General features: G+C 56.6%; 1 protein-coding gene across 6 annotated transcripts; it reads left to right on the plus strand.

Annotated features, from left to right (window-relative positions):
* Window positions 1-891: 891 nt before the first annotated feature.
* Window positions 892-11,028, plus strand: C20H3orf18 (chromosome 20 C3orf18 homolog). Of its 6 annotated transcripts, none has more exons than XR_005374913.1 (7): window positions 894-1,152; window positions 2,204-2,319; window positions 2,671-3,059; window positions 5,922-5,947; window positions 6,489-6,636; window positions 7,862-8,789; window positions 9,898-11,028. XR_005374913.1 is itself a non-coding variant. In XM_038566352.1 (6 exons), the coding sequence occupies exons 3-6, from the start codon at window positions 2,826-2,828 to the stop codon at window positions 7,940-7,942; spliced, it is 489 nt and encodes a 162-aa protein (XP_038422280.1). In that variant the 5' UTR covers window positions 893-1,045; window positions 2,204-2,319; window positions 2,671-2,825; the 3' UTR covers window positions 7,943-7,999. The 6 variants fall into 6 exon arrangements, 4 of the variants coding, with proteins under 4 accessions (XP_038422281.1, XP_038422280.1, XP_038422279.1 ...); XR_005374914.1 differs by lacking the exon at window positions 9,898-11,028 and adding an exon at window positions 9,008-9,394; XM_038566352.1 differs by lacking the exon at window positions 9,898-11,028 and having other exon boundaries at window positions 893-1,045; window positions 7,862-7,999.
* The last annotated feature ends 7,364 nt before the right edge of the window (window positions 11,029-18,392 follow it).

Raw genomic sequence — 18,392 nt, forward strand, 5'->3', positions numbered from 1 at the left:
AATCTGTTGTTAAGTAGATCACTGTTAACTGATGTTAAACATGCAGTTTCCTGGACTGGGTCCCAGACCGGAGGGGAAGGGGGGAGGGGGGCTCAGGGATCTCCTTGGTAACAGAAGCTTCTCCGGTGATCCCCATAAACTCCTTTGAAAACCCGAGGATTAGAAGGTATCTGAGGGTCCCTCCCCTGAGATTTCGCGCCATAGATGGGGGCTATTGTTAGGGGTATATGTAGTCTTGCTTGTGTCCGGCCGACCAATAATAATAATAATAATACCAAAGGCTCCCAACTTTTCTGGACTAAGCTGCCCTATTTTTAGCCCGAAGTGGGTGTCGTTTACCAAGAGCCCTCTCAGTAGAGCCCTTCTAAGCTGGAAGCCGAGCCCCCGGGAGGGGAAGCTTGTCGGTCAAGGTAACAAAGCAACAGAGGGGGGAGCCAGAGGTCAATACAGATCCGAGGACTCCCAGTACAGTGCTCTCCCCGAGCCTCCAGCATCCGCCTGCGTCCTGGGAGCACGAAGCCATCGGCGGAGGTGGAGCTCCGCGCGAGTTCTGGGGCAGGAAGGGCTTGGCCACCCCCACGGACCCCCACCCGACCTCGGCGTAGCGCACGGGTGGTCACGGGTGGTCTCCAAGACCCGAGACCTTGTGTCCGGCTCCTACTGGGGGCGGAGCCAGATCCCGCGGCGGGCGAGAGGGCCGGCGCCCGGCAGGCTGTGGGCCTGGCAGCCAATCGGGAGCCGGGGGCGCGGAGCCGGCGGGGAGGCGAGGCGCCGGAGCGCGGGGGACCCGCGGGGCTCCCGGCCTCGGCCCCGCCCCCGCGGTGGGTCCAGGCCCTGCCTGCCCGCGCCCGGCGGCTGAGGCTGGCTGAGCCGGCGCTCGCGGCTGCCGGCCGTGCGCTGCAGCGGGCCCAACCCGCGGCTCGGAGCTCACCCGGAGGGGGAGGGCGGACGCGGGGTCGGCCCCGCCGCCCCCCGCCCCGGCCTCCTGCCGATCGCCAGCACCCCTAGCCTTTCCGGCTGAGCTCGGCGCCCCAGAGAGGATTAAGTAAGTGCTGAAGCCGCAGCTTCTGTGCAGGAATGGAGGAATCACCGAGTCGCAGAGGCGGGGATGGGGATTGGAGCAGGGAGGACTGAGGAACCTGGCAGACAACGGTATGCGGGTTCTCGAAGGTCGCGGTGCCAACCCATTTCGCCCGTTTGGACCCCCTTCTCTTGCCCTTTGGACCCCCAGGCAGTCCCAGACAGTGAAGAGCAGGGCCTTTTTCTCTGCTGTGGACCCAGGAATAAACAGCCCAGAGCAAGAGTTAAGGGTCAGGCCCAAGGTCACGGTTTGGGGTCAGAGGCAGAGCCAAGAAAGAACCTGGGACTGCTGTCGCGTTCAGCCTAGCCAGAGAGAGAGGGCAGAGAAGGATGAACCCCCACATCTCCCTGCCCACCTTGCCCCTTCCTGAGGAGCAATCATTAGTGTGTACGTGCCTCACACACACCCATGCACCTGCACAGGGAGGCACCCCACAAACCCCCATGAGCTAGTGCAGGGATGCATGTGTACAGCCAGGAGCTGTGTATCCCCCCTCTCCCTAGGCCCCGCCCTTCTGCACCTTGGCTGGGACCCTGTCCCACCTGGCCTTACCGGGGGCCTTCTGGCCTGGGAAGATGTAAGCCACACCCTGGTCTGGGCCCATCTCTCACCCTCTGTTCTCAATGGCGGAGGGTGAGGGAGGAGAAGCACCTCAGAGTGGGAGCCCCATCCCTGCATGTGAATATATGCTCCCTGCTCCCCTTGTCTCCCTTGTCCCTGGCAGCCCCTAGCTCCCCATGGAGGTCCAGTGACCCTAAGAGCCTGCAGGGAAGCCCTGCCAGAGGACCTGACTTTAGCTGTCTCACCTTCCTGCCTTCTGGTCTCTCCATGCTTACCATCCACCCCCCTCACCCCTGTTCCACAAACACAGCTTGGATTACACAGTGGGCTAGGTGGGGAGCTCCTGTGGCTCCTCTTCCCAAGCTCCAAGAAGCAGTTGGTGGGGGGGGGGGGGGGAACGTCTATATACTGGGTACTTACTGTGGGCAGGGGTTGCGCTGAGCTAAGTCTTTGCTAGGGACAAGTTCATTCTGACATTTCAATGACCTTATGACCTGTGAGGCTGTGAGGGAAGTGGGGTATTGTTTGTTTGTTTGTTGTTAATCTCTACCTAAAACCCAGGAGATCTGAGACCCAAGAGGTGGAGTGACAAGCCTAGGGTCATCTGACTCTTGGGCAAACGTTTCCCTCCTGGAAAGGAAAAAGCTGCAGTATTTTTTTTTTCCTCCAAGAAGGAGGTAAGGGATATGGGGGGGCAGGGAGTGAGGAGGTGGGAAATGTGGGGAGTAGAGGGGTGGAGAAGTGGGTATTTTGCAAGGGAGAGACTTTCTTTCAAATCTCCCGACTACTTTTCATATCTTCTAAGTATGATCACTATGGTTATCATACCCTCAAAGAAGGGGCAGGGCTTCATTTTCACCTTCCTAAATCCACGAGGGAGCTATACTTAAATAAAGCATATGTCCTGATGTCCCCTGAACCTGCCTTTGCCCTCAAACTTTTATTACCCCAGTACCTCCAGAACTTGGGGGTACTTGATGTCACCACTGAGTCCTGTCCTAAGCCTCATGTTTTTCATTCTTTTCCAGCACCCAGGGGGCCAGGGAGCTCCTTTTCTCCCAGGAGGTGGCAACCTGCAAGTATAGGAAGGGGCCACGGGCTGGGACACCACTGATGTCAGAAGCGAGTTGGCAGGTTGACTGACCACAGGCAGTCGCTCAGCCAGGGCCCTGTCAGTATCAGCATGAACTCCAGGATCCCCCCTGCCCGGGGCTGGTTTAGCAGTAGCCCACCCACCTCTGAGCCTGACCTGGAGCCTGCCACAGAGGGGCCAGCCTCCGAGACCACCACCCTCAGCACAGAAGCTACCAGCTTTAATGACACCAGAATCCCTGATGTGGCTGGTGGCACAGCTGGCGTGGGCACAATGCTTCTGTCCTTTGGGATCATCACCGTCATTGGACTGGCTGTGGCCATGGTAAGAGCTGAGAGGCTGGGGCTGACCCAGGTGGCCGCCAGTTGGAGGAGCATGGCTGGTGTTTTGATTTTAGATACTCTAATCAAAAGAGAATCGTCTGTGAATGATAGCACAGGATTCCCCTTCTCCAGGGATTTGTCCACTGGGGATCCAGAGACCAGAGGGGCTACCTCCAATTGGAAGAACGAGAGAGGGTTCTGAGGATACATGGCAACTTGAGCTGGGCCATGAGGGCCACGTAGGAGTTGAGGAGGAGGGTGTTCCGGGTGAGGGTCCTGATGGGCAAAGTTTGGAGGCAGGCAGGAGGTTCTGTGAGCAGCAAGCAGGACAATGAGGCAAGGGGGGGAAGGGGTGTGATAGGAGTAGAGGCCGGAAGGCGATGGGAATAGATCATGGGCCCTGGAGTGTGCCTGGGCATGGCAGGCTGCTGGCGGCGTTTATTCACTTGGCAGGGATTTCCTAGGCCCCTGCCCTCGACTGAGCCTTCAGCTCCCTAGGGACTAGGGAGACCAAGTCCTGCCCAGTGGTTCTTCTGGGGAATAGGAGACAGATAAAACCAAGGCTGCCAAGGGAAGTCCAGAGGGACTGGGTTGGGGAATTGAGCAGGAGGGCTTTCCAGGCTGGGCCGTAAGGGACAAACTAAAGAAGCAATGTTAGAGCTGAACCAACCCCAAAGTGGACCCCCAGGACCACAGGAAGGAGCAGAACTGGGCAGACCTCAGGATGGAGGGGAGCTGGGGTGAGGACTTGATGATGGATATAATCTTTCCAGATCTGGTGCCTGTCCCTGCAGATATGGGCGCTCCCCCTAATCTGCCACATGGATGCTCAGAATGTCGCTGAGGGCCTGCTGAGGATTGTGCTGGCTGAGACCAGGAAGGGGAGGATGTGTGCCTGAGGTCCCCCAGTGGGCTGACAATGGTTGCATCCTGTCCACTGCTCCTCCAGGGCTCTGATGGCTGGCCTCAGGCTCAGGACCATGTTGCTCTGGCAAATAGGGCTGCGGATGGTCCATCCGTAACCTGGCTGGAGCTGCTGTTAAACCAGGGTTGCCATATGGGCCCTGTCAGCTCCGGATCGCTGCCAGGGGACAACTGCTGGCCAGTGAGCAGGGCCAGGATGCCACACGCAGAGCGAGCGGCCTCCTGGGGCGAGGGTGAGGCAGAGCGCCAGTGTTTCCCCACAGCCCCGTGTGGCTGTTAAGCAAACTGAAACAACCTTACCTCAGGGGAAAAGTGGGGTCTGGAATCTGCCCTTGTAACTGTAGGCAAAAGATTGTGTCCGGGAACTTGGGAGGACTCCCTTATGCTTTGTTCTGGAGGAATTTTCAGAGCGCCAGAGTAGAGGGCCTTCTTGCCCAAACCAGATGTGGGAAGATTATGGGACCAAAGCAGTGGAGGGCAGGAAACAGCTCCTGGGCTTTAGGGGACAGGTCCAAAGATGCTCCCGAGTGCTTCTGCCTCTCGCCTCATGCCAGCCCCCAAGTAGGGCCATGCTGGAGACAAGGAGGAGCAAATGAGTGCCAGGCTGTGTGCCTCAAGCACACAGAGCAATATGAGTGAGCTTCTCAGAGGAGATAGGACCGTAGCTGGATGGTGAGGGGTGGGGAAAATTTGGAAAGGAAGGTATGTGGGAGTATGTCAGCAGTTGAGGCAGAGGGAGCAGCAGGGGCAAGGCTGGAGATTGGATAAATCTCCGGCCTCTTGTGAAGATCCCTCTGGAGAACAGGGCCTTGGGACAGGGAGGAGAATTTGGGGCTGGGCCAGAGTGGAGGGAGAACAGGGAGTCTGGGTGCTGGGCTAGTGCCACTGGCTCAGAGCAGGCAGGGGCTAGGCCTGAGACCTGGAGCTCCTCCAGCATCCTACCCACAGGAGAGCATCCCCTGGAGGGAATGGGGAGCAAGGGACACCTCAGTTTCTTTTCGGGACTTTGGGGTTTCCCAGGAAACAAGCAACAGGAGGAACTCTGGGCCAGGCTAGAAACGAAACCAGATTAAAGCTGTGAATGAGGCACAAAGGGTATGAGAGCCATAGAGGGTTTGAGACAGAGTCTAGGGACATGGCTTTCCCCCAGGCAGAAGTGGTCGTGCTCCTGGTGGTCAGAAACTACCAGTTTAGGGAACAGCCCGATGGTAGGGGAGGTCCCTGGAGTCCCTGCCCCAGTGGTCAGCCCTTTCTCCCCTCTCTCAATGTGTTATATACAGGGATGTCCTGCTCCAGCCTGGAGCTCTTGGGACTTGTATGTTTTTTCAGGCTGCCTAGCTTAGGTCTACAATGGGGGTTAGGGTCCAGGGGCCTTCCTACCTTCCTCCAGCATCTGGGTTCTGGCATTTAGTCTGGGCTGCTGGACATCAGCCTCCCATGGAAACCCCTGGAAGCCCAGCCCTGAGTCTTGCCTCAAGCACAGCCCCGCAGAGTCTGGGCACTACCGGTCCCCTGTTCTTTTTTCCCATATTGGCTCTGGCCCTTAAGGGAGTTGAGAGGAGGGGATGTACTAAAATCTTCCCTCTCCCTTTTCAGCTGGGAAAAGTCCCAGGCAGGTGCTGAGTGGCTGGAGCTGGGGTGTGTATTGGCAGAGAGAGGGACCCTCCTGCTTCCGGGCCAGGCCTGACTATGTGTTCTTCCCAGGCTGGGCTCCCCTAGCGCAGGCCTGCTCCCCCTTGGAAGCCCAGACACTGTCAGCATCTGATAAACATCAAAAAGAGGCACGAATGCAGGACATGTGTGTCCCTGGGAGGGAATCCCTGAGGACAAGGGGATCCACTGCTCTCCTATTCATCAGCCTCAGGCTGTCCCTTCTCCCAAGGATCTGCTGGTTAATCAGGGACGTCTTAGCCATTTGACGCTGTTCCTTCTTTTGCAGGTTTTGTACATCAGGAAGAAGAAGAGGTAACTCCCCAGTTGCCACCCAAAACTCCAGCCTGTTGGCAATGTGGAGCTGGACTCCAGGGGACGGGGGTGGGAAAAGAGAAGCCCACCAGCATCGGGGCTCTGCTCCCTTGTTAGGGAGCCAGGTCCTCTTCTGCCCGCTGATGGCTGGGATGACTACTTTCCCTCAGGGAGTGCTGAGCCACCCTCGCCCCACTGCCCCGAGCTACAGGTCACTGACTCCCTTCCCCTGCCTGGACCCCACAGGCTGCAGATCACACAAGGCCCTGGCCTAGGCGGTCCCTGTAGACCCCACAGATGATGCCTCTGTGGGCTGTGGTCCCATCTGGTCTCAAGAGGGGGTAGCTATCCATCTGAGGGGGAAGAGGGTACTGCAAATACAAGAACATCTTTCCTTTAATCCCAAGGGAAATCTGAGCTTCCCTCCCATCCTCTCTGCCAAAACATAGTTGTGTGCTATGGCTCAGGGGGACAGTGGGCAGGCCTGGTAAGAGGAGGAAGGGCCTGCCATGCCCCCAGCAGCCTCTGCCCCCACCCCCAGGCTGGAGAAGCTCCGCCACCAGCTCATGCCCATGTACAACTTCGACCCTACGGAGGAACAAGATGAACTGGAACAGGAGCTGCTGGAGCACGGGCGGGATGCTGCTTCCATGCAGGCTGCTGCCTCTGTGCAGGCCATGCAGGGCAAGGTGGGCACTGACCGGGCTCCCCCACCCAGCCTGCAGCCTGCTCATGAACCTTCCACTGCCACCCTCCCTCCTTTCTCCTGCAGCATTCCAGCACCTGCCATGTGGTCAGGTGGTGCCTATTAGTTATATAAGGTTTGTCAGGTTTGTTTAGCAACTGGTAGAATTTCTCCAAGGCCACCTACAAACTGACTGCACAAGGCCAGGGAGCCCTGGGATCCAGCCCGGCTCTTCCCTGGCTAGCCTAGTGATCTTGGCAGCTCCCTTGGTCTCTCTGAGCCTCTGCTTTCTCATCTATGACTGAAAATCCTAATTCTTGCCCTGTGTCCCCATGTCTTGGCAAGGAAAGCAGGAGAGGACTGATGGGAGAGATTGTGGAGGGCTAAGAGCCTTTGGCGCCCTGAGAGCCCATGTTTCCTGAATGGATGGGGTCAGATTCTGGAGCAATGGCTCCTCTGAGTAGACTAGTGGGTGCTAGTAACTGACAGACCTTGGGCAGGTGGTGACCCCAGCCAAACTTGCCTCCTAAGTCCAAAGGGTTGGATACCCATGTGGTCACGTGGCCAGCCCACCCACCCACCAGTCCCCCAAGCCCCCAAAGGCCAGAGCACCATGAGGAGGCCTGGTCTTTCCCTGACCCATGAAACCGCTTTGCATTTCTCCTTGCCTTGACCTCACAGGTTGCTGGGGGCATCTGGCCTTGCCAGAGGATAGAATTAGGAGACTGGACTCAGGAAGAGTCCAGACTGGGAGTCCTGGAGAACCCCTGGTTTTGCCACCAGTACTGTGGCAACTGATCAGGACATATTCCCCACTTGGGATATTCAGGAAATCAGGCTGAAAACCTTGGTCCACCCCACCCGTGGGACTACTGACAATTTGACCATTGTTTCCTGTGTGCCTCCCTCTGTCCAGTCCTTGTGCCATAGCTAGGGGATGCGGAGGCGAGCCCTCTTCTGCTGGGAGAGAGTAGTGCATACGTAATTAATACAGTCTCTAGGCCCACAGGGAAGGGCTCGCAGGCAAGCTGGTGATGGCTGTGGGGGGAGGAGTCCTCAGAAGCCAGATGGTATTTCCAGGCTGACTTGCAAGGAGGGCATTCCAAGCAGAAGGCATAGCTGGTGCCAAGCACAAACAGGCAAACCGGGAAGCAAGGATGGAAAGTGACTGGGCCAGAGAGTACATGGCTTTGGCCAAGGTCCCTAATGCCCTTGACATCTCTCCACAGACCAGTCTCCCCTCTCAGGGCCCACTGCAGAGGCCCAGCCGGCTGGTGTTCACTGACGTAGCCAACGCCATCCGTGCATGATTGGCCCGAGGACAGACCTGGACCTCTGGTGAAGACATCTGCCACTGTGCCCTTTGAGCTGCCCACTCCGTGATTGTTCAGACCCACTCTCAGGACCCACACTGCTGAGGCCCAGCTGTTCCAAGGACCCACCTGCTGACTCTCTAGGCTCTAAGAGAGGGCCTGGCCAGGCTGCACATCTGGCTACTAAGGTCTCCTGATTAGGAAGAGCCGCTACTGGCTCCTTGTGTCCTGCCCAGACCCCTCACATTGGGGTCTGCTCCTCTAATGTGGAGGAAGTGGAGGGAGAGATGGGATGGGAGGGGGAATGGGAGGCAAGTGGGGAGGGGTTCCCCTTTGTCAGGGAGAGACCTATCTTTGGAATCTGGGGCCTCCTCTGGAGCAGGGAGGGGCAATCAACCAGGTCTTGGGGACAGGGTGTGGTAGCACCCCGGCAGAAGCCCAGGGATGGAACGAGAACTGCCTGGTGGGCAAGGATGCCAGGAAGAGGGCTGCTCCTACCCAAGGCCCAACTGTATCTTGGAGGGTCCCCAAGGCCTCCCAGTGCCCGCCGCCTCCCCCCTGGCAGCCAGCCATTGGCTTGGTAAGGGAAAAGAAGGCAGGGGAATAGGTGTAGAGGGCCCCAGGCATGTGCTTGTGTGCAGGCATGTGCCTGTCCCAGCACAGGGTAGGAGGGACATGCTCTACATGGGCTCCACCCTCCAAGTCCACCCTACCCCATGATGTGTGTGGGAGCACCAGGATAGGCCGCTTACTCTGCCTCAGTGGTCAGTGACTGAAAGGAGAGGGAAGCCAAGGTGAAGGCCCTGCTGCCCACCACATCACTTCACTGGGCTCTACAAGCCAGGTAACCTGCTTCTGAAAACAGTTCTCCATCCTGGTGTATAATGGGAATCTAGGGTTGTGGGAGAGGCTACTGGTTAGAGGGCAGTGGTCCCAGGCTGTGGGGTATCTGGGGACATTCTGAGCACCTGAAACGGGGTGGGGGTAGCCCTATGAGAAACAGACCTATTTTTGGATAGCACAGCCCACCCACCTGTCATCCACCCACCCCACATCCCTCAGGAATTCTTCTACCAGTCCGGGGCATCTGGGCAAGGCATGGGATCAAGCCAGACCCCATGAGTGACTTTCTACTCTGGGCGAGGATGCCCAGAAGCATGCTCTGTGCCCAGCCTCTCCACCATTGCTGCCCTCCGCTGCTTGGAAGGGGACACGGGGGCAGCAGCACAGCTCTTCTGTCGGGCATATAGCATGCGTCAGGAGGGGAGGGCCAGGGAGACCCGTGTGGGGAAGATTTGGGATGTATTCCCTCCTCTGGAGGTTATAAATACATTAGCACTTGAACCAACTGGAGGGCTGTGGGTAATTTAGGATATGCACAGACGCTGTAATGGAACTCAGCACCTCCATGTGAGAGCATTAAAGATGTAATTAAGATGTTTACACAAAGAGAGTGTGAGCCTGTGACACTTGGGGTGTGAAACCCCAGGAAGGGACAGGATGAGTTAGGGGCCGTGGGGGTCCTGGGAATAGTCACTTGGATCCCAGCTATGAGCTGGCAGCCCAGCTGGTTTTCCTTGATCTGTCTGATGAAATGCCTCTGGCCCTGAGTTCAGGCTGCTCTGGGACCTTGTGCCTCAGCTGTGGAAAGGAGTCACAATGCCTGCCATCCCCTTGGGTGGCAAGGCCAAGTGGGCAGAACCTTGTGGGGCCTGAGGAAGGAGGGGGCTTGGGCTCCAAGGTGCAGGGGTAGGTGTGATGTCTCAGGATCCATAGGAGCTGGGTCTGAAACAAAAGGAAACAAAAGAATGTGGTCTTTCCAGAGCACAAGGGTTCAGGGGATGGGATAGGGCTGGGAATCATTAAGGTTATCTGCATGGAAACTACCTACAGGGTTCAGAAGGGTTTGGGGAGAATGACACTAGGGTGACCAACTGTCTTGGTTCTCTCAGGATGGCCCAATTTACAGCATTGGAAATCCCACAAACCAAGACTCTATGTGACACCCAGATCCTCCCCTAAAGAGCTGAGCCTTTGGGCCAGAATAGGAAACAAAGATGGGGTGAGCACCCCAGTTCTGTGGTGGAGGGCTGGGTGGAAGGGTTGAGGGGCAGGGTCTTGGGTAACAGGGAGGCCCCAGGACCCCATGGGCCATCCACATTGGAGTCAGACAGCTGGCCTTGACAATGATGACCGTGGTCTTGCAGAGGGGGTCTCCTTCCCCCAGCAGTTAACAGAAGGATTCCTAAGGGCCATAGGGTGAGAGAAGTGGGGGTGGGCTCTGTGCCCCCATTCTGCTGGGTAACCCCTCAATCCAAGAATGTGGGAGCTATAAAAGACCCAATGTCTGAGGGACCCTGAAAAAACCGGGCCTACAGAGTAAGGCTAGCACTTAGGATCTAGGGATGGAGGTGGGGACTCCAGATGGACCCCTGGCCTGCCTCAGCCCCCTTTCCCACAGATGGGCCTAACTAAGTGGTGGACAGGGCAGCTTTTCATGGGTGAGGGGGCCACTGCCTCATCCCTGTCCCCTCAAACACCTCCTCTTTCTTCTCCCCACCTTCTGTTTGCTGGCTCTCTTTCCGAGTCTTGGAGGAGAACCAAACTCTCCACAAGTTCCCAGGTCTTCCACAGGGCATGGGGTCAATAAATATTGGGGTGAAAGGATCCAGTTGGCATGTCTTGGTGACCATGGGCCTGGCAGGCTGACTAGAACTCCCCTCACCGCCCTCGCCAGGCAGAGTAGGACAATCACCTGCCTGCCTTCATTGCTCCCGAAATTGTCTGCTAAAGGAACCCCTTGGGAAACGCCCCTGCAGGACACACATACATGGACCGGCGAAACCCCTATTCATGAGTAGCAACCAGGGCTTCAGGGCAGAAGCTAGAGCGGCTTGCAGTGGGTGCCGTCAGGGCGGACGCGAGTGGGCCTTCCGAGGAAGCCGTCTTGTTTAATGAAGTGAAGTGTCACTACAATACAGTGAATACAATAATCCCGTTGCCTCGCTGCAGGCAGATGCCAGGGACACCTACAGAATGTAAAGGAAAGTTCTTGTGGACGCGAGCCCCAAAACTCCAGTAGAGCCATCTGACCAACTACTATGGATTCCTTCCAGAAATGTTGCTGAGCCCAGTGCTGTGGTCCTGTCAGTGAACCAGCTCCATTGGGTGGTGCCTGCATCTCCATTTGAGATGGGAGGAAGCAGATGTCAAATAGGAAGAAAGGATGAATGCGTGCATGTGTGATGTGTATATGTACACAACTATTTGTCTACATGTTTACATCTATATGTAAAAGAAGACAGGAGTACCTGGGGAGGCAGCCAGAGGTAAGGGCAGATCATCCCACCCTATCCTGTCCAGTAGCACCCCTCACCAGTCCTCAGTATGGAGGGTCTTGACTGAGGATACCCGAGGGAACCCCAGGAGCTGCTGGTCTGGCATCCCCATCCTGCCTGACGTCTGTGGGCTGAGGACAGGGGCCAACTGCAGACAGGGGTATCTATGGCTGTACAGAGGCCACTCTTGAAAGGCCAGCCATGCAGAGAAAGGAGGAGGGAAAGGGGAGGGTGTAAAGACCCTCAGGTGAGGCTGAGAGGGATGAGGCTGGGATGCCATCCCACCTGCACCTGGGTCTGCCCTCAGCACTTCTCTAACTCCCACCTCAAAGCCCCTCGGCAGTGATCCTCACCCCCATTCGTCACCCTGGTTGCTTGGATTCTGCAAGTGGAAGCTCAGGGCAGGTGTCTGTTCTCCCCAGGGAGGATCATCTGCACATGCCTGCGGGAGCCTGCTGAGGAAGGTCAGTAAGCATGCCTGGGGAGGAACATGAAGGTCTAAAGAATCCCTGAGGTCTAGAGAATTGCTCAGCCCAGGAGGGTGTCTGTGTGAGGAGCCGAGGGTTTGGTGGGACCGAGATCCATCTGGGAAGGGGGGTTCCTTTTTCCAGTCCCCGGTCGGAGGAATGCCATCTGGCTTGGAGACCACCCATCTGGGGCAGGATTTCCCCTCAGCTTTGGAGGGTCCCTTTCTTTCTCAGGGTTCAGCTTGAAAGGTAACTCTCTGGGTGCCTGGATGAATCCGTGAATGTATAGGCCACCTGGGATTCCTGTGTGGGCTGGGGAGGGAGGAAGTCCCCAAGTATCTCACTAGGGACCAACATACATCATGTCTGATGCCCACAATGGCTTGGGAAGGTGGCCTGTCTCACTCCCGCTTCATCAGTGAGGACTTTGCAACTGAGCAGCGAGGGGAAAGCAGCCCAGGGCTCTGGGTACAGCCGGTGAAGGGCACATCGGGGCTTGGTACAGCCTGGGCACAGCAACTCATGTAGCCCAGGCAGGTCTCAACGTGGAGCCTTTCAGTACTAACAACACTGCCTACAGCCACTAGGGTGGCCCAAGGTGCCCTGAGCCCCTGCCCTCCTGGTCCGTAGCCTGGCGGGAGGCTGGGCATGTCCCAGACCTCTTACACACAGGCATCTCAGAGGAGACGGTCATAGATTCAGCCCAGCTTTCTTAGGCAAAGGGTAGGACTGGATCCCTTCTGAGACTCTGTAGCAGCCTGGATCCCAGCCACCACCACCACCACCCCTACCCCACTTCTCCTCAGGCCCCATCCTTGAATCTCAAGCCTGCACTCAGCCTCTCCCCCACTTGGTGTGGAGAGCAGCCCTCACGCTGCAAGCCCCACGTCAGGGGTTCACCTGGCAGGGCCAGGACGAGTGTGAGGTGAATGGGGGCCCCAGATTCCAAATGTAAGAGCCACTCACTCAGGAGCTGAAAAGGCACATGGACCAACCTGAATGTGAGAACCTCCTTAAATTTGTGCCCCAGATGCCTCACTCGCCTCGTCCTAGTCCTGGTGCCACTGCCTGGTCAGGGTCCAGCAGGCAGATGCTGATCCCTACCCCCCCCCATGCCAGCAGGCTGGAAGCCCCAGGAATCTGGGCAGGGAAAGTGAGGGCCCCTGCCCTGCTGGAGCTCACAGACATGCTCTTCACCGGGAGGAGGCTGAGAACACCAGATTATGGGAGATTTAAGGGGCTTAGCAGCAGTTCAATAACAGGTCAATAAGGTGAAGCCTTGGGCTAAGGAGGAGGCCAGGACTCCTGCTGTAAGTCCCTGTGGGCAGGTCAGACCCAGAGTCTATGTGTGTGAACCTCCTGGGACACTCATGGGCAGAATCAGAACCCATATAACCCCCTAGCAGCCCCAGAGCAGGGGCATCATTTGTGCCCTCATATCACAGATAGGGAAACTGAGTTTGCTCAGCATGAAGCAGGGCCCGGATTTGACCCCAGATGGCCAGCCCCAGAGCTTACACCCAACACTCCCGAAGAAGGAAAGGAGGCTCTCTGAAGACAGAGAAGCCACCTCCTCTTGCCCCTCATTCATTCCCTTCAAAAGCCTCCCAATTCCCATACTAGGGCCTCTGCTGGGCTCTGGAGCTGAGAGGCATCCAGGAGGGGCTGGCCATGGGAAACTCCCACCTGGTATGCAAGCCAGAGCAGTGACAGGGAGAGCAACAACAAACCCTCCTCAGGAAGTGACAAAGATGCAGTCAGGTGACAGGAGAATTCGAAAGAGGCCATCACTTCTGGCTGGAGCCAAGGCAGGGCTTTCACCGACCTGGGTCTTGCACCGGGTTTGGACACAGGTGGTGGGGGATGTTTCAGGCTAGGCAAGGTGTAAGGAACCATGGGCTTCCTCACATCCAGGGCGTGAGGGATGGGGATCTCCCCAGGTGACCCCACACTCATGGAGGGCTCACGCTGTGCCGGCTGGGACACTGGTGCTGGTAGGAGAGTGGATCCATCAGAACCTGCTCTGCAAAAACCAGGACAGTGGTGTTGCTGATTAGCGGATCCCCCAGACAGACCATACCCATCTCCACTCCCTCCAGGAGGCCTCAGGGGGCCTGGCCCCACTCCCAAGCCGTGACCTTCCCAGGCCTGATTTTCCTGCTGGAGACAAGGGCACTCAATTCGGAGCCCTTTCCCAACATGACCACCAGGTGGCGGTACAGGCCCAGATTTGGGGGCGGGGGGTGTTGGCAGGGGGAGGTGGGCGCTGGGAGGTGGAGGGTGATGTGCTCTGAGTGAAATTTGGCCTTGAGACTTTTTTTCAGGACTCTGAATGGCTGGTGCAGTGAAACTGCTTGCTTCCTGCCAGGAACAGGTCTGGACTGGGGACAGTCAAGGAAACTGTTCTTGACTGTGGCCTGAGCCTCCAGAAAGGAGCCCTGTAGGTGCTCAGGGTTATTTAATGAATGGAGGATTGATAGGTGGTTCTTGCCTCATGAGGAATTAAATGAGTTAATATATAAAAAGCACATGGAGAGTCTTCAATAAATGTATGTAGTTATTTGTACTTTTATTATGAAAGATGGTTCTTCCCAGAGCACAGGCCCCAGAGGCCCTACCCATCTTGGGCTTAGGGGTCTGAACTATGGGCCCCACCCCAGGATCTGGTCAGCTTTGCCCAGGAGGGGATAAGAACTGAACGCCAAAGGCCTCACCATTCAATGCAGCAGTCCTGTGGATATTTGGGGACAGCAGGGATCTGTGCCCAGCACTGAGGGTGGCAGGGGGTTTGGGCTCCCTCACTTCCACCAGGAGTGTTCCATAGGAGGAGAGAGAGCCAGATTCTCTGTCCTGGCGCTCTGGCCCGCTGGCAGGGTCAGGTGGCTGGAGCTCGGGCAGGGGTGAAGCTGGGGAACTTGACCTTTGGTGGCCATGACCCAAGCATACAGATCAGCAGATCACCCCCTCCTGGAACTTTCTCACTGCCACCTGTGCCTCTCCTGACCTCCACTGTAAATGCCAGTCCTGTACCTCAAATCCCAGCTCCTTACAGTGCCCACCAGGGCATCAGGCAGAAAGATGATAACTGTCTCTCCCTTTCCCCAACCATGGAGGCTTTTCTCCCCCCTGAACTCTCATGAGATCGGTCAGCTATTCCACCTGAACCCGAGTTTCAGCAAGGTTGAGTGACTTGTCTTAGGTCGCACGGGGTTTGAATGCAGCTCTGTGGCCATCCTCTGAACGGATCTGGTTTATTCCTACATTCCTCGTGGCAGTTTCTGGTCTGGTCCTGGGCTGAGGCCGGTTCCTGGGTACACACCGAGAGGCCCTTTCCATTCAGCTGTGGTATCCTCATGAGTGAACACGCGAGATGGGGCGTTTGCTGCCTGCAGCAGCCAAGCTGTGTGTCTGGGGAGGGCAGGAGCTGCACCATCTCCTTCCCATACATCATCTCCAACAAGGCAGAGATAGCAGGAAACAAGCGGCTCCTGCAATGTGATTACCGGCGGTCAAGTGCAGCAGGCAGAATGACTCCAAGGACGAAGTGGTGGTACAACTGGCCCTGGATCCTCTTCCAGCTGCCAAGAGGAGGAATGGCTCATGGCAAGTCAGCTCTGCCTTCCACCATGGGCACTGGTGCCAGGGATCCCAGAGACCCCTGCCCAGGGACTCCGGGACAATTGGACTCACCTGAATGCCCCCTACTGCATGAACGAGCTGGTCTGGATCCCAGCTCAACCACTATGCAGCTCCAGACAAGTCTCTGAAACTCTTGCCTCAGTTTCCTCATCTGTAAAGTGGGGCTGGTCCTCCCTTCTTCATAAAATGAAGAATTCATATTTGTGGAGGGCCCTGAACAGTGCCTGACACATAGGAAACACTAGGTAAATAAACAGTGCACTGAAGATCTAAATGGTGGCCTGGAGAGTAGAGGGCCTTCGCAAGTGAGGGAGGAGGCACATATAGGCTCAGGCTTCCAGCAGCCCTGGCGTCCACAGGGGCTGCAGGTCCACCTGGTCCAAGTCACACCTCCTGAGGTCTTGCCCTCTAAACCCTGAGTCGCCCAAGTTGTACAGCTGCCTCTGCCCACGGTGCATATGGCCCCACTCAGCCCTCCTTGTCCAAACCTGACCTGACTTGGGGCCTTCTGGGAACACAGCTCAGACTCTGGGATGTGGCCCTGGGAGGGACAAGTGGTAGCAGCTAGGGAAGGCAAGAAGGACAGGGCAGAGCCAGATAGCCCTCTGACTTGGCTCGGAGCCACCTCCTTGAGTTTTTTCCTCTGGGACAGATGGGATTCCCTCCGGTTCCTGACAGTTCCTGAAAACCAGAGGATGGCAGAGGCTGCTTGGCCACTCCCCAGTCACTCCTAATGCAAGAGCCACAGATGTGCTCAGAGCCAGGAGGCCTGGGGTCCACAAGCTGCAGGGAGGGGCTGGCCCCTTGTCCCATCACTTCCTCTAACTGGGGAATGCCAATTGCTTTCCCAGTCCCCAGGCCAGAAACTGGGGCCTTATCCCATTGTGCAGCCCTCAAGACCAAGTACCTCCCTCCCCCTACCCAGTTTTTGTTTTTGTTTTTTTTAGATTTTATTTATTTATTCACGAGAGACACAGAGACAGAGGCAGTGACATAGGCAGAGGGAGAAGCAGGCTCCCTGTGGGGAGCCCGATGCAGGACTTGATCCTGGAACCCCGGGATCATGACCTGAGCCAAAGGCAGATGCTCAACCACTGAGCCACCTAGTTGCCCCCAACCAAGTCTTACGAGTATACCCACACAGAGCACCTGGTCATCTTCCCTGGGCCTCCCAGCCACCCCAACTGGGCTCCCAGCCATCCCTATTGCCACATCACCCCCATGGCCCTTCCATCCACTCACGGGCCAGCAAGGCTTCCACTGAACTCTGGAGCTCTCTAGTCTAGTCCCCAAGGCCATCAACCTGCTGCCTTCTCTGCCCAAGCCATGTGCTCAGATCATTGCCAGCCCCCTGCCCTCTAGCCCCATGCCTGGGCTGGGGTCATGCCCTGTGCTGCCCCCTGGCTGGCTCTTGCCCCTAGTGGGCCATATCCACCCTCCCTGCCCTCCTCCCAGCTCTCTGGCAATTACCCGAGTGATTAATTTGGTAATTAATTTGGTAATTAATCATGCTCTGGCTGCTCAAGATGCTTCTCTTCTGCTGGCCTGGCCTAGAATATAGATCTGCTGGGCTTTAATTTCCTGGAAAGGGGGGCTGAGCCCTGAAGACAGGACGGTTGGCATCCACTCTGTGTCCATTGCCTGCCCTCCCCTGGACGCTGCCAGGCACACAGGGGCTGCTTGTAAAGGTAGCCATGATGAGAATTAGCTGAGAGAGAGAAATTCTCTGCCTCTGGGGAGGCCCTGGGGGTGCCCTAGGATGCTCTTTAACACTGCTTCTCAGCCTGATTCTTTCCTGTCATGGGAGCACACTACCCCAGTGGCAGCCCCCCCTCTTGGCTTCTAGGGGAGCTGAGCAAGTGATACAGAGATTCTGTGAGCTGGGCACTGGTGGAGAGCCATAGTCCTGGTTCTCCCGGTCGTGAGCTCCCAGTTTCTCGAAGCCTCCAGACAGACCAACTCCCCCATCTGGCTGGAGGAATAAGATGGCCTCCTGACAGAGACACTGTTTCAGGTGGGCTTTAATCAGCAGTAGTATTTGGTGGCCCAGGAGAAACTGAGTTCTGTGCTTGGTGGGGTTTGGGCCAAGTCCAACCGAGGTGGCCCTGACCTTGCCATGGGCTCCAGTGGGGCTAGTCACCAGTTGTGTGGCCCTGCAGGTAGCGCTACCAGATGCACCACCAGGACAGGGTCCCTATGGAGCCAGCCCTGTGGCATTGATTGAAATGGCCCCCTGCCAATTAGGATTTTTTAAAGAAATGTATAATGATTCCTAATTGGCACCCTCATTAGGTGCCAATTAAACACTTAAGCATTTCTTACAAGTTTAACACATTAATAAGGCAACTCATTACATGTTAACGAGATTTATTTCTCATATTTATTATATTGTTTCACCACTGCTGACAGCAGAGTTATTTTTAAAAACGTGACTTCTGGTTGCACACAGCCCTCTTCCTACCCTGTCCTACTAGGGCTCTCCCCTGAGTCTTGGTCTCCAGTCCCCTGGGTCCTCCCTGGACTCTTTTGGTCCAGCCTCCTGTAGGTGAGTCAAGTAGGGCACCTTCTTTCCAAAGTCTGGGAGAACCAGAGCTGGGCCCCACAACAGAACTCCGACTCGGAAGGTTTTTCAGAGACCAAGAACCTTGCAGAACTACTGTCCATTTGGCCAAACTCTGCATTCCAGGAGCACTGGTGAGGCTCAGGAAAGAGCACTCCTGCTTTCAGCCTCCTGGCAGAGCCCAGCCTAGCAGCAGGCACTACAGTGAGGGCTGACACTATGAGGGCAGGAGCACAGCAGCCAGGAGAGGACAAGTTTGGCCTGGGAGGCTGTCCCCTCAGGTAGGAGCACATCGCAGGCAGAGGGAGCTATGGTAAGACCAGGAGCCTGGGAGAGATTTGGAGGTACAGAAGACAGGGAGACGGCCGGAACAGACCCTCAAAAGCCATGGCAGGGCCTCATGATCAGAGGTGGGGATTGACTTCTACTCAGAGAGGGATGGG

The sequence above is a fragment of the Canis lupus genome, chromosome 20, assembly GCF_011100685.1.
Source record: "Canis lupus familiaris isolate Mischka breed German Shepherd chromosome 20, alternate assembly UU_Cfam_GSD_1.0, whole genome shotgun sequence".
NCBI lineage: Eukaryota > Metazoa > Chordata > Mammalia > Carnivora > Canidae > Canis > Canis lupus.